Here is a 12214-nt window from a genome sequence, read left to right as displayed (position 1 = left end):
CTATTTTATCACATCAAATATCTGTAAAAATGAATAGCCTTGGTCATGATGTTGGTCCTTTGCTTCTCTTGCAAATGTGTTGGATTAAGACCTCTGAAATCAATGCTTTTCAAAAACAGGTGTCCAGCATCACAGGCTTAAAGGAATTGGTGGTGTGAGAAACTCCAAATGGCATTCTGACAGAGGTCTCATTCCCAAGCCTTGATTTCATTCCCCTGATAATTACTGAGGTTGTGGTATTTAATGATTATCAGCTCCACGAGAACGAAGACCGGGTTAAACCCCACTGCAAAAACTCACTCACCTTGGGCAGAGAGATTCCTGCCCTTTTGGAACTTGGACATGCTTGCTGATGTAAAGAAGTTCAGGTTATAATGAGATATGTCTGCTATAGTAAATCATGTATGACTAACGACCAAGTGGGGGGCTAGGGCTTGCAACTCAGAAGAGTTGGCAAATTCCTTAACCGAGGCTTTGTTTCCGCTTCCAATATATATATATATTTTCCTGATCTAAGGTTTCTTTTGTTCATTACAGGTAACAGTGTAGTGGGAATACTCTGGAGTTAGGAATAACAAACTTAACTTCCAGTTCAGCTTCCTACTAGCCACATGGCTGTGGGTAACTTATTTAGTCCCCAGTTTCTTATTTGTAGAGCAAAGACATGAATGTATGCCCTTCTTCCTTTGTCCATTCACTCTCTCTCAAGCTGGCCCCAGGACCGAACATGCTATTCCCCCCACTGAATAACCATTTTAAAATAAAAACTGTTGTCTTCTCAAACTCAGAGAAAGGATCACTTGGCTCAGACTATTATTTCCTGGGCATTTCTGGGCCTGCACAATGGTGCTGGTGATCGGATGCAAGCAGGACGGCTGTGGAGTCCTTGGTTATACTCACAGGCCTGAAACAGGGTCCTGCTGGAGATAGGGCAGGGCTTTGGCATTGGCAATGATCTCCTGAGGCAGAGATGAGGGCTCCATGCGCTGGAACATGGGTGCATTTTTCTGTGTTAAAAGCAGGAAGGAGGAATTCATGTGATGGTGGGGTCTACCAGCGGGGGAGCGGGGGATACCATTCACTTGGGTAAGATAGGATCATGCCTGATCCTCCGATCTCCTGGGTTTCTAATCCCCAACATTAGAATGTTCCTGGGCCCTGCACCCCGGCCTCTGCTTCTGAGCCCCACAGAGGCGCAGGCCTGGCCCTAGAGGGGCCCTCCTGTGACTCCTCATGGCCCACCCACTTCCCCTGCTGTCAGTGACCCTCACCTGTTCCTCCAGCTGCTGTCTCTGCTTCTTCACCTTACTCTGTTTATAGTAGTCCATGATCATCATTGCTGCATAGATTTTGCCCACAGTCAGGTCAGAGGCTAGAACCACAAAGGTGGCATGGGAGGGAACAGGGAGAAGACAGGTGGCAGAGAGTGAGGACACCTCACAAGCCTCCCCACTCTCTGAAGCAGGTTTGCTCCCTCAGCCACCCATCTAGCCAACATTTATGGAGAGCTCCACGTGTGCGGGACCCTGGGGATACCAAGTGATGAGGTCCCAGATCTGCCTTCAGGGAGCTTCCACCACCACCCAGTGAGGGTAAGGATACTGATGAGAAACCACATATGAGAAAGCATCACCTCCACTGGTCTAGATTCCCATGTCCAAGTCACAGCACCCTTATTGCCAATGTGTGAGGGTTTGCTGGACACTACTACAGGCAGGGAGAGGGCTATATGCCCAGGAAGTTTCGCCCACAACTACAGTGACCTATCTTGAAAAAATGTTTTCAGTGCATGCAAAGGGATTAAGAAGTGGGGGATTTGGGTTTCCTACGGATAAAAGAGCAACCTTTCTTTATCTCCTTGATCACTTCCCATTCTCCCAAAAGACGTGACCGTGGCATGCTGAGCCCACAGTGACAACACTACCCAGGAGGAGACCCCACACCTTTGGGCATGGGCACAAGCAGATCTAGCATCTTCTGGGACAGGTGAGGCCAGATGGCCAGGGTCTCTTTTTGCAGCTCCGAGTCTAGCTGCTGCCTGTCTGCACCACCTAGAAGATAAATTTTCATAAATAGAACAGACACACAAACACCAAGGACTGAGGGAGTGGGTGCGGGGTGGGAGCTGAATCAGCATGGCACCTCATATTCTCAGAGGACGTCTTGGCACTTAGTGACAGTGGATCTTGTAATACCAGGTCTTTCTGCTGAAGAAGCAGACCACATTTTGGCTCCCATTTTTAGTGACTCAGGGATATCCTGCCACAGATCTGAGGCCCCGAGACCAAGAGCAGCTTCCTCATTCATTAGAAACACCTCCCCGGGTGCTTAATATATCAGAGGGAAAAATGAAAAGAGCCATAAGGAGCCTCCCCTGCCTCATGAGATGTACATTAATTCTTCCAGCGACTCTGACTCCATAGCCTGAGTGACCTGATTTTAAAAAGGATTTGGAACAGGCAAGAGCAGGAAGGCTGGAGGTGCATCTGGAAGCAGTAAACTTTTCCTCTCCTGAATCACTGAATCAGAAACGGAGAGGAGCAAAGTGCTGCCCCAACAGCCCCTGCCATGGACCTTCCAGGGCATTAGAGATGATACCACATAAGAAAAAAAAGGCAGAATCAAAAGTCCTTCGTTCAATAAGCAAAGACTTCTGTGGGCCTACCCTGTGCCAGACAACGAAGCTCGCAGGCTGGTAGAGCTGAAAGGAGCCTTAGGGATTATCAAACCATTCATTCTCCCAGGAAGAAGTGGCAAACATTAGAGTTACCGAGTCAGAGGTGAAACTAGGACCCTACAGAGCTGATTTCCACATCACGGCGCTGTCAGATGGAGGCAAGTTCGAAATCTCCAGCCTGTGCCACCTCGGGTGAGTTGTTGCAGAATCCCGTTTTCCCCCCGCAGCTCACCTTTGGCGATTTTGATGTCCAGAGCTGTCCGGATCAGAGCCATAAGTGTGGAGGTGAAGTGGACTGTCATGTCCTCAGCTACTGGCATATTCATCAGGACCAACCTCTGTGCAAAAGAGAGAAAAGAAACAGCAGGAGGAAAAAAAAAAAATCGACAGAAACCTTGGTGAGAAGAGAAGAGAAGTACAGGGGTCAAATGCAGAGACAAAAAAGAAGGGCAAGGATTCCCTGTCCCCGGTCCCACCCCCTCTCTCTGCTTCTCACTTCAGCCTCATTCGCTGCTATGTAGTTAGGTAGTTTTTCCTAGGGGGGGTCGCCGAATTCCAAAAGAAGGGGGGCTAGTCATTCTGCAGGACTCCTCCACGGTCCTAAGAACGTCTTCCATAGCGATGGAAAGTGATATTTTTAAAAGAAGCGGCTCAGAGAAAAGAGTCAGCTCTGGGAGGTGACTCCATTCCCTGATTCAAGGCTGCTCTCTGTTTCCCCTTGTCCCATGGATACCCCCAAAACTCACATGGAAAGAGAGTGACGGGGGAGATTTCGCTTTGCTTATCTGACTTGAAAGATGCATCCTGATGCCCCCTTTTTGAGTCTTTAAAAGGTGAAATTTGCCAGCACATGGTTAAACATGCATAAGTCCAACTTATCCAAAGGATGAGGTGGAACAGGATGGAAAAGAGTGCAAACAGGGTCTCGGGGAAGAAGGCTGCAGAGCGCAGAGGAGGGAGAATGAGAGAAGGGTGACCGAGGCAGGAGCAGAGTGGGCAGGCCTTGTTCCCCTCACCCGAAGGAAGGGATCAAACTGAAATGGCCAAATCCACTTTCCAGAGAGTATCTTGCTTTTGGAATCCTTTAACGTTTCCTCCAGGCTCCACACCCCCTCTTCCCCCAAGCTTCATCCCAGAAATTCAAAGAACTCAATGCCATGTCCCACCACCTGGTCCTTTTGGATGTGGCCATCATGAGCAAAAAGGATGCCAGCCCATAAGCTGCGCATGAAGAGCCATGTCCTGGACCTGAAACGGCCCTGTTCCAAGGAGATGCTCTCTGGAGCCATACAACTTGGAGGTAGAAGCAGCTAGAAGGTCCTCTGGCAGAACCACCAGCCTAGCAGGGAGGGATGTGTCTCTTCCCAAGGCAGGATCTCTAGTGCTCCGTTGGAACATCTCACCTAATGTGATTCCACAGACGTGGTGTCTTGAGAGTGTAAAGTCAGTTTCTTGTTTGTACCTGAGTGCCATCTCTCTCCCACTTCCTTAAGCTTCTAGACAAGTGGCAACATTGCTGGGGTGCCTTCCTAGATGAAAGAGCTCCGGAGTGCTGGGTCAGTCTAAACACCCCACAGTAACTATTACTAACAGGTGGAGGAGAAAATCAGGCCCCAAAGCTCTGAGTACCCTGATGGCAGGTGACTTCCAATACACAACACTGCTCTGAGCAAGCCGTGGGGAATCCACCCTTGACTCCAGGGCCAGCCCCCATCATCAGTCATGCCAAGAAAGCAAATCTAATGCTGAGGGCAACTTGTGCCCACTGTCACCTTTTCCCTTGTACTGACAAGAGAGCCTGGCAACTGGGCTGATGGGGGGAGGGGGCTGGATCCTTCCTCATGTATCACAGAGATCATGTTGTTCTTTTTTTTCCTGATACCTAGAAGGAACCATGCCACAGTTCCTTCCTATGTCAAAGAAGAAGAAATTTGTTAAGGATTTTCCCCTCTCCTAAAAATTTCTTGAACCATGTTTAGACAAATTTCTGCATTTATTTCCTTAGCTTATCCAATTGAAGATTTTTTTTTTTTTTATAGGCTCTGATCTCAGTTTCACTGTAGGCTTCCTTCTTGCCCATATACGCTATCCTGCCGGCCACCTCTGCCTCCTCTGAGGAAACGCGTTACTTAACACTTCCTTTCCGGTACTCTCTGGTAATCTGGTCATTCATGAGAAGCCACACGCTTATAGAAACACAGAATCACACACAAAACGCCCCATGGTGAAGAGTCTTGCCAAGCATGCTTTGTATTGTTCTAGGACTCCATACTTCCAGGAACCTTCCTTGCCCTTCGATCTCATTGTTTCTTTCCCCCTTGGTTCCCTCCTCCACCTCCCCAGCCCAGCTTCCTCCCCATATTCTGGCCTCCCCACAGCTGGGTCCCGTTTCCTGTTGGTCTCTAGCCCAGAATAAAGGAAGGGGTGGTCTACCTTATATGCCACTTTGGAGGGACATCTCTTGCCGAGGCCTAGCGGTGGTGACATGAGAGTCAGCATTTCATACATCTCAGTGTAATGGATGCGGCCACTGCTCATGGAGGGGTGGTAAGTGGGGGTGGGTGGGTTGGAGGGGCAGGGAGGGTGGCAGGGAAAGGAACAGGAAGTGGGGAGAAGGATGCAGACCGGGAGGAGAGGAGAACAGGCATTCCCAGAGAGCCAAAACAAAATAATACAGAAAACAGAAGAGAAACAAAACAAAATGGACAAACAGAAAAAGAACAGGAAACCTGTTAATCAAGGCAAATCGTACGTGTGACTCCATCCTGGTGCGGATTTATATCACGCCCCACACAGACCCGGGAACATTCGTGGCAACACTGTGGCCCCTCTGACTCTAGAGCGCAGTCGTGGGGACTCAGTTTTCTCCTCCTGGACGATCAGGACCCTACTTGGCTGTTCACTCTATCCATCCCCCATTCACCGCAAGCCTGTTTGCAATTCCCAGGGCTGTGTGCGCGCGGTATAAAACGGATAGACGGTGCTCCAGCCACGGGTTAGGATTTCTGGCCCCTGCCGGGATGGGGCCCCCGACCTGGGAGTCGGGCCTTTCTCCTCCTCTCAACCCACAGGCGGAACGTCGTGTATCCCCCTCTGTGGTGTGTGTGCAGCAGGAGGCGGCAACTTGCACTCAAAGTGGTGGGCTGCTTTTCCGCGTCGGCCGGCCCCGTTGCTTCCACCTGGCTCTGTGGGGAAGAGTGCTCTTTACTCCTGGCATGCCCCGGGGCAATGGCATGCTGGGGACGGAAGAAACCAAACCAGGAGGAGGAAGAGCATCTCGCATGCCATGCTGCCCTCCCGGCTCTCCCCACATGCGGCTGCAGGTTTCACGGGGGTGCAGTTTAAAGAGTCTCAGCAGAGGCAGCTGTTTGGCCCCCCGGGGTACGGGAGTCACTGTGTCGCCACCCCCAAGCCAGCTCCTTCCCGTTGCTCACGCTGGCATCTTCCTGGGCCTACGTCTTCTGCCAGCTGCCGGACCGTGCTATGCCCAGAGAGCCCGCCCTTCCCTCCTGCAGTGCCAGGAGGGGCTTCCTTATCTAGCGGGCTTGGCCTTGGACGGCGGCTTGGCAGAGCCACTCCTGCTCGAGTTCCCAGGGTCTGGCAGAGTTGCAGAGGGCGTCCCACGTGACCCTGAACAACATCCTTGGTCTCGCAAACAAGCAGCGATGCGGCAGTTATGACAGGCCCCTTGGTCCCCTCGGCAATATCCAGAGGACCCTAAGGCAAGGCATCTGCTCAGGAGCCCTCCGTCACCTACAAAGACCTTCCCAGACCCCTGCAGCTACTGCGTTCTTCCACACCCCCCCGAGGCTACCCCATCCTACCGCTCTGCCCTTGAGCTCCGATTCTTTATGGCTTCTCACCTCCTTTCTATCCTCGAGCTTTTATGATCCCTTCTGGCCCGACTCTCCAGGAGCTGGAGGACGCGCAGAGGTAGGGCTGACTAGGATCACACTTGGCTACTTTACACATGGGAGGATGGTGCTACTTCTACCAAAAAGAGGCTCTCTGTTCTCCGGTGAAGGGAAACCAGCAAAGATGTCCGAATTCTCTGGAGGACAGAGAGGTCCCTCTGGTGAAAGCTACAGGTTAAGGTGGAGTGGGGAGAGAGACCGAGTGTGTGTGAGTGTGTGTGTGGTTGTGTGTGCATACACACGTGACTGAGTGTGCGCACGTGCTGAACAGTGAGAGAGGTCACCTCAGCCTTCTGTATGAAGCCCTTTTTTTCTGCCTCCCCGCCCCCCCCCCCCCCCACCATGTGCCCTTCTTCCTTATGTAACAGCTGCTGGTTCTGGGAGGGTTTGGACCTCTTTAAACTCAAAGGAAAGCAACATGAAGGTTCCCTCATGTGGCGCAGTGGTGGTGGAGCAGAACGGACAGGAGGGTTGGAGGTTGCACCCCACAGCCGGGCACGGCTGGGGACTGGGAGGCCAACCTTGCAAGCCACCCTGTAGGGGCAGTTCTTTCCCAGGCCCAGAGGCGGTGAGATCACCCGCACTAATTTGTACATATCCTTATACGGGATCCTGCCGCTGCAAAGGAAGCACAGGTGGGTTAATAGAGGACACTCAGAAAAGGGTGGGAAAGACATGACAATTTAGCCATGAAGCTGATGGCTGGAAGAAGAAGAGCAGCTTTTTTTTTTCCCCCCCCCTGGGACCCAGCAAAGCCAGGCCAGGACAGACTGAGAACAGTAAGCATCAGAGAACCACCACCTTGCTGAACTGCACTGCCCCCGGTTGTCGAAGGAAATCAGAGCCTGTCCAGCGCCCGAGGGACTGCCAAATGGCCCAGAGCCCCCCCAAGACACCTGTCTGGCCCATGCTCAGCCAGATGCAGAAAATGGACACTGGCTCGAGCCAGGCCTCAGAGAACAGAGCTTGAGAGTTCAGGACGGCCTCTGACAGCTGTCAGAGCAGATGCCAGGCTGCCATGAAGTGGGCTGCCCAACGGTATGCTTTTCACAGAGACCAATTACAGCCAGTCACTCAGACCCGCCCTGTCAGGGGCAGTGGGAAGTCAGCATTTCTCTGCGGACAGAGAGAGATGAATTTCCCGTTAGGCTAATTAGCAAGGAGCACAGTTAGCACAAGGGAACTGGCAAAGGGCTTTGCTTCTCGGGGCAGCAGATTGTTCCCGAGTTCAGCTTGGGCAAGCTCTGCTCTCCTCAGTGGGGAGCCTGCCTGGATCTGTGCTCAGGGGCCTGGGAGGGAGCTGTGGACATTCTCCCTCCAGCTCTGCTCCTGCCAGCCAGCCCACAGGCAGGCAGCCTGGTCAGATCCAGCCAGAATTCCAGGAACAATGCGACCTATCTTACCACCCTTCTATCAAGGGCCGGCTAGGGAATCCTGGCTTTCTGCGGGAAGGACAGAATCAACAACGGATTCATTTTCAGGGGCTAAAGCATCTGCCCTGTCAGAGACCAAAACAAGGAAGCAACCTCCTGGTCCCGGGATGGACCATGGTTTCTACCTGAAATTATGAACCTACATGTCCACCTCTGGGCATCCGGTCCTTGCCAGCAGCCATGTGAGGCTTGGTCCCAGCTTTACTCTTTCTAGTCTTTTCTTGATGTTGGTGTTAATTCCTCCTCTTTTTCTAAATAGCAGCTCATCAGTACTTCAAGTCTCTTGATTCTTGAGAGGAAGTTCAATTAACCATTTGCTCTTTGTTTCTTGAGATTGGGATGTGGGTGGGTTCGTACTGCCTATAAGCTGGTATTCTCTGCATCCTGTATCAGTTGGCCAAGACATTGGCTCACATTATCCCTGATAGCGCTTCCCCCCGCATCTCAAAGAGAAGACCAATGAAACTCTAACCAGCCTGTTATGCTGTGAATTTTGAAGCAGAAGGGGTTCTCCTTTCTATTTTTGCTCTCTCATAGCTCTTCGATCTAAGTCTCATGATTTTTTTTTTTTTTTTTTTTTTTTTTTTTAGTTCTCATGGAATTCTTTCTTCCCAGCAGCTGGAATGAGTGGGGAGGAGCATGTTTAATGCACAAGGTTTTCGGGTCCCAAGATAACACGAAAGCCAGAGACACCTGAGTGAGGCTAGGTGAGCAATGGACTCTTCTACAAGCAGTTCTCTCTCAGGGGAGTGAAGACATCCCTTCTCAGGCTCCCCATCTCATGGCCATCCATGCTTTTCAAACCAATGTTCCATCATTTCTGGTTGCTTTCCCATATGGTTACTATCAGTTGTAACAACAGTTACATACATGACCTAATACAAGCCACACAGCCACCCTTCAAGGTAGGCAGGGCATCATTAGCACCATTTTACAGATGAGGAGGCTTAGCGTGGTTAGGTGACTTGTCCAAGGCCACAGGGCCAGTTCGATGCAGGCCCTGCCTACATTCCCTCTAACACCACCCGTGGCTTTCTAAGCAGCCTATCTACCAGAAAGTAGACCCAGAAAGTAACACCATTGCTCAGCCATTTGTAACAGGAATGGATTTGGAGAACTCTGTGCCCTAAGTCACTAGTAATTACTGAGGGGAAGAGGAATTCTGATTCACTTTTCCAACGCTTGACCCAAGTTCAACAGCCTCACAGGAGGGTAGATTTTAGGAAAAGTCTCGGATTATGAAGGGGCTCCAGGTGGAAGCAACGTGGGCCATTCCTGGGAAGGATGGCATTTTTTGTAGTATTTTTAGAAGGGGACCAAAATGGGTAGATGGGTGAGGTAAGATCCTAAAGTTCAATGACATGGGACAGAAAAGTTCCTGTGGAGTGAGTTCTCCCAGAATGGTCACCCTGTCCTCAACCATGAGGGGCCAAATTGCTGCCTTTGCGCTCTAAAGCAGGGATCCACAAATTCTTTTTCTGTAAAGGGTCAGGTAATATTTTTGATTTTGAGGGTCACACTGTCTTTGTCACAACTACACAGCTCCGCCTTATAGTGTGAAAGCTGCCATAGACGATGCATCAATGAGTGGGTCTGGCTGTGTTCTAATAAAGCTTTATTTACAAAAACAGCCAGCGGACCATGTTTGGCCCTGAGGCTGTAGTTTGCCAACCCCTGCTCGAAAGCCCAGAAGGCACATCACTTGAGAAATACGGAACAGTGAAAGAAATCTGGGGGGTTATTCATGCTAATTCCTGTCATGTAATTCAATTCTATGCAATGAAAATCCTCAAGTGTTACTTGCTCGGTTTTTAACATAATTTCAGAGTTATCTCAAACAGTATCTTTTGAGAGGGATGAGAGAGACAAAATGCTGTTGTCACTGACCACGATGGCCAGATGTTCAACTGACCTAGAAAACCCTTGTCAACCCACCCCCCCTCCCTGCTCTGGTGACTCAAAGGAGTCCACTAACCATTGGCAGGGGTAAAAAAGAAAAAGATTATGGGAAGCCCCTCTGGCAGTTGAAACCAACCATTCTGAGGTAGAGACTGTGTGATGAGATCGGCAAAGAAAAGGAAAGCCTGTCACAGAAGGAATGAGAGGGGAAACGAAGATAAAGAAGCTATGTTTTTGATGACTGGCCTGATACCAGAGCCAATCTGAGGGCCTGGGCTCTCCCACAGGCCATGACTGAGAGGAATCTCCTCTCCTTCTGTAACAGGCAGACATCCGGTTCCAACCCCTTCCTTGGGAACTCCAGAGGTCCTTGTTACGGGCCCCACTGGGATGGCTGGGAGGCCTACGCACCATGCAGCTCTGTCATATTCTGCCCAGACACGGACAAACTCATCCAAGTGGTGAGGCCCTAAGATGGAGGAGTCCCGAGTCAGGTACTCAAAGTTGTCCATGATGACGGCCACGAACAGGTTGAGCATCTGGAGGGCAAGGGGGAGAAGTGGAGTTAGGGGAAACCTAATGTAGGAAAATGGGCTTCAAGGCAAATCAAGGAATTCAAAAGTTTGTGAGGCCGAAGATCCTAGCTAAAGCACTGCTGATCTTGCTGTATGCAACATGTTTTCGTCATGATTTCCACACATTTCATTGTGTGAGCTTTATTCCTTCACTCTTCAGTGCCACTTTATATTTGCAAAGAATTCCACAAAAAGTCACTTTCTTATCTGTTCAATTAATTTAATTGATGTGCAGCAGAGGGAGCAGCAACAGTGACAGCATTCTCAAAGTCAAGGCCTGACACCAACCTTCCCTTCTAGCTTCCCCTGTCCCTGCCCCTAGTTCCACAAAAGGAGCCATCAAGAGACCTGGGGAGGTGCTTTAGAGCTCACCGCATGGCTTACTATGTGATCACTTGGAAGCTGTCCATGCCCCTCAGTGGCTTCCAAAACCCTGTTCTCTCATTTATTTGCTCAACAACATTTCTTGTGCACCCACTGTGTTGCAGAGATCCAGATGCTAAGGAGGGGAAATAAGAAAGGGGCTGTCCAGAGATACGTTCCTATGCCTCGCACATTGCTTAAAACACAGCAAGCCTTCACTAGATACTGTTACTTGAATATTCTTAAAGACTTAGTATTTAGCAGAGACTGTGATGTATCAGGAACATACAAATGCTATAAATCTTTTTAGGAGCCATAAAAGAAATGTACACAGGTTACACTGGGATCAGAAAGGAGTATGGATGTGAATTTCATATAATTTCCAGTTCATGAAATATCATCCATCTTTTGACTTTTTCCATAACCATTTAAGAATGTAAAACCCATTGGTAGCTCAGGGGCCATACAAAAAGAGGTGGCAAACTGGATTTGGCCCTTGGGCTACAGTTTGCCCATTTCTGGTCTAAATTATGAGGAAGCAACAGAATCCACCAAAAGGGTTTATACTAGGAGAGAGACAGAGGTATGTTTCATCCAGAAAGAACCCTTGGGAGCAGTGTGGCGGAGGGTGCCCAGGAGACCTGTGGGGAGAATTTTGCGGTGCTCCTGGACCAACCCCGTGGCAGGATAGCAGTGGCGATAGTCGAGAATCAAATGACATGGAATTGACAGAACTTGAGCACCCGGGAACACACACTGTTGTTGCTTCTTGGCTGCCGAGTGCTCATTTATTGTACATCTGGTCTCTTGGGGACCCCACCCTATTCCCAGTTAACATGGTTCAATGGGGCACCACCTGTGACCCGGGCCTCAGCCAGTCACTGAATCCCATTTCCCTGGGTCATAGTGATTGGTGATCCAATCACAGCCAATAAAATGGTATTGGACCTTCTGGGCAATAGACTTGTTCTTCCCTGTCAGTCTTGAATGTGTGAGGATTGGGGTCTGGAACTGCTGCTACCACCATCTTGGCGCCACAGGTTGGGGTGTTTGAGGAAAGAGCTCTCATGGAGGAGCCCGGAGGAAGAGATCATACACAGAGAAAGGAACCTACTTATGCCTCCCGTGCCCCAGGACTTTTCATTTATATGTGCCTATAAAATCCCTTTCCACTTAGGCCAGATGGAGCTGGGCCTTCTGTCACTCCGGAGTAAGAGTCCTGCCTGAGAGACACAACTGGCTGATGGGGTGAGAGTAGACTCTGTTGGTTCCCAGGTGGATGGGGGTGCCAGATGTGCAGGTGGCACAGAAGATAAGGAGAAAGTCAGGTGTCTAGGTGGCTCTGTTGGTTAA

General features: G+C 50.1%; 1 protein-coding gene across 9 annotated transcripts in view; it reads right to left on the bottom strand.

Annotated features, from left to right (window-relative positions):
- CACNA1E (calcium voltage-gated channel subunit alpha1 E) overlaps positions 1-12214 on the bottom strand; it is a 501028-nt gene that overhangs the window by 18559 nt on the left and 470255 nt on the right. For all 9 annotated transcript variants that reach the window (XM_035722083.1, XM_027610796.2, XM_027610799.2 and 6 more), the window contains 6 exons: positions 10335-10462; positions 5111-5207; positions 2910-3015; positions 1944-2051; positions 1272-1372; positions 901-1007 (listed from right to left, as the gene is read on the bottom strand). In XM_035722083.1, coding sequence (XP_035577976.1) covers positions 901-1007; positions 1272-1372; positions 1944-2051; positions 2910-3015; positions 5111-5207; positions 10335-10462 — 647 coding nt within the window. The remainder of the gene's footprint in view (positions 1-900; positions 1008-1271; positions 1373-1943; positions 2052-2909; positions 3016-5110; positions 5208-10334; positions 10463-12214) is intronic.

The sequence above is a fragment of the Zalophus californianus genome, chromosome 10 (assembly GCF_009762305.2).
Source record: "Zalophus californianus isolate mZalCal1 chromosome 10, mZalCal1.pri.v2, whole genome shotgun sequence".
Lineage (NCBI taxonomy): Eukaryota > Metazoa > Chordata > Mammalia > Carnivora > Otariidae > Zalophus > Zalophus californianus.
Note: the sequence above shows the minus strand (reverse complement) of the source record. Positions and strands in the feature narration are given on the sequence as shown.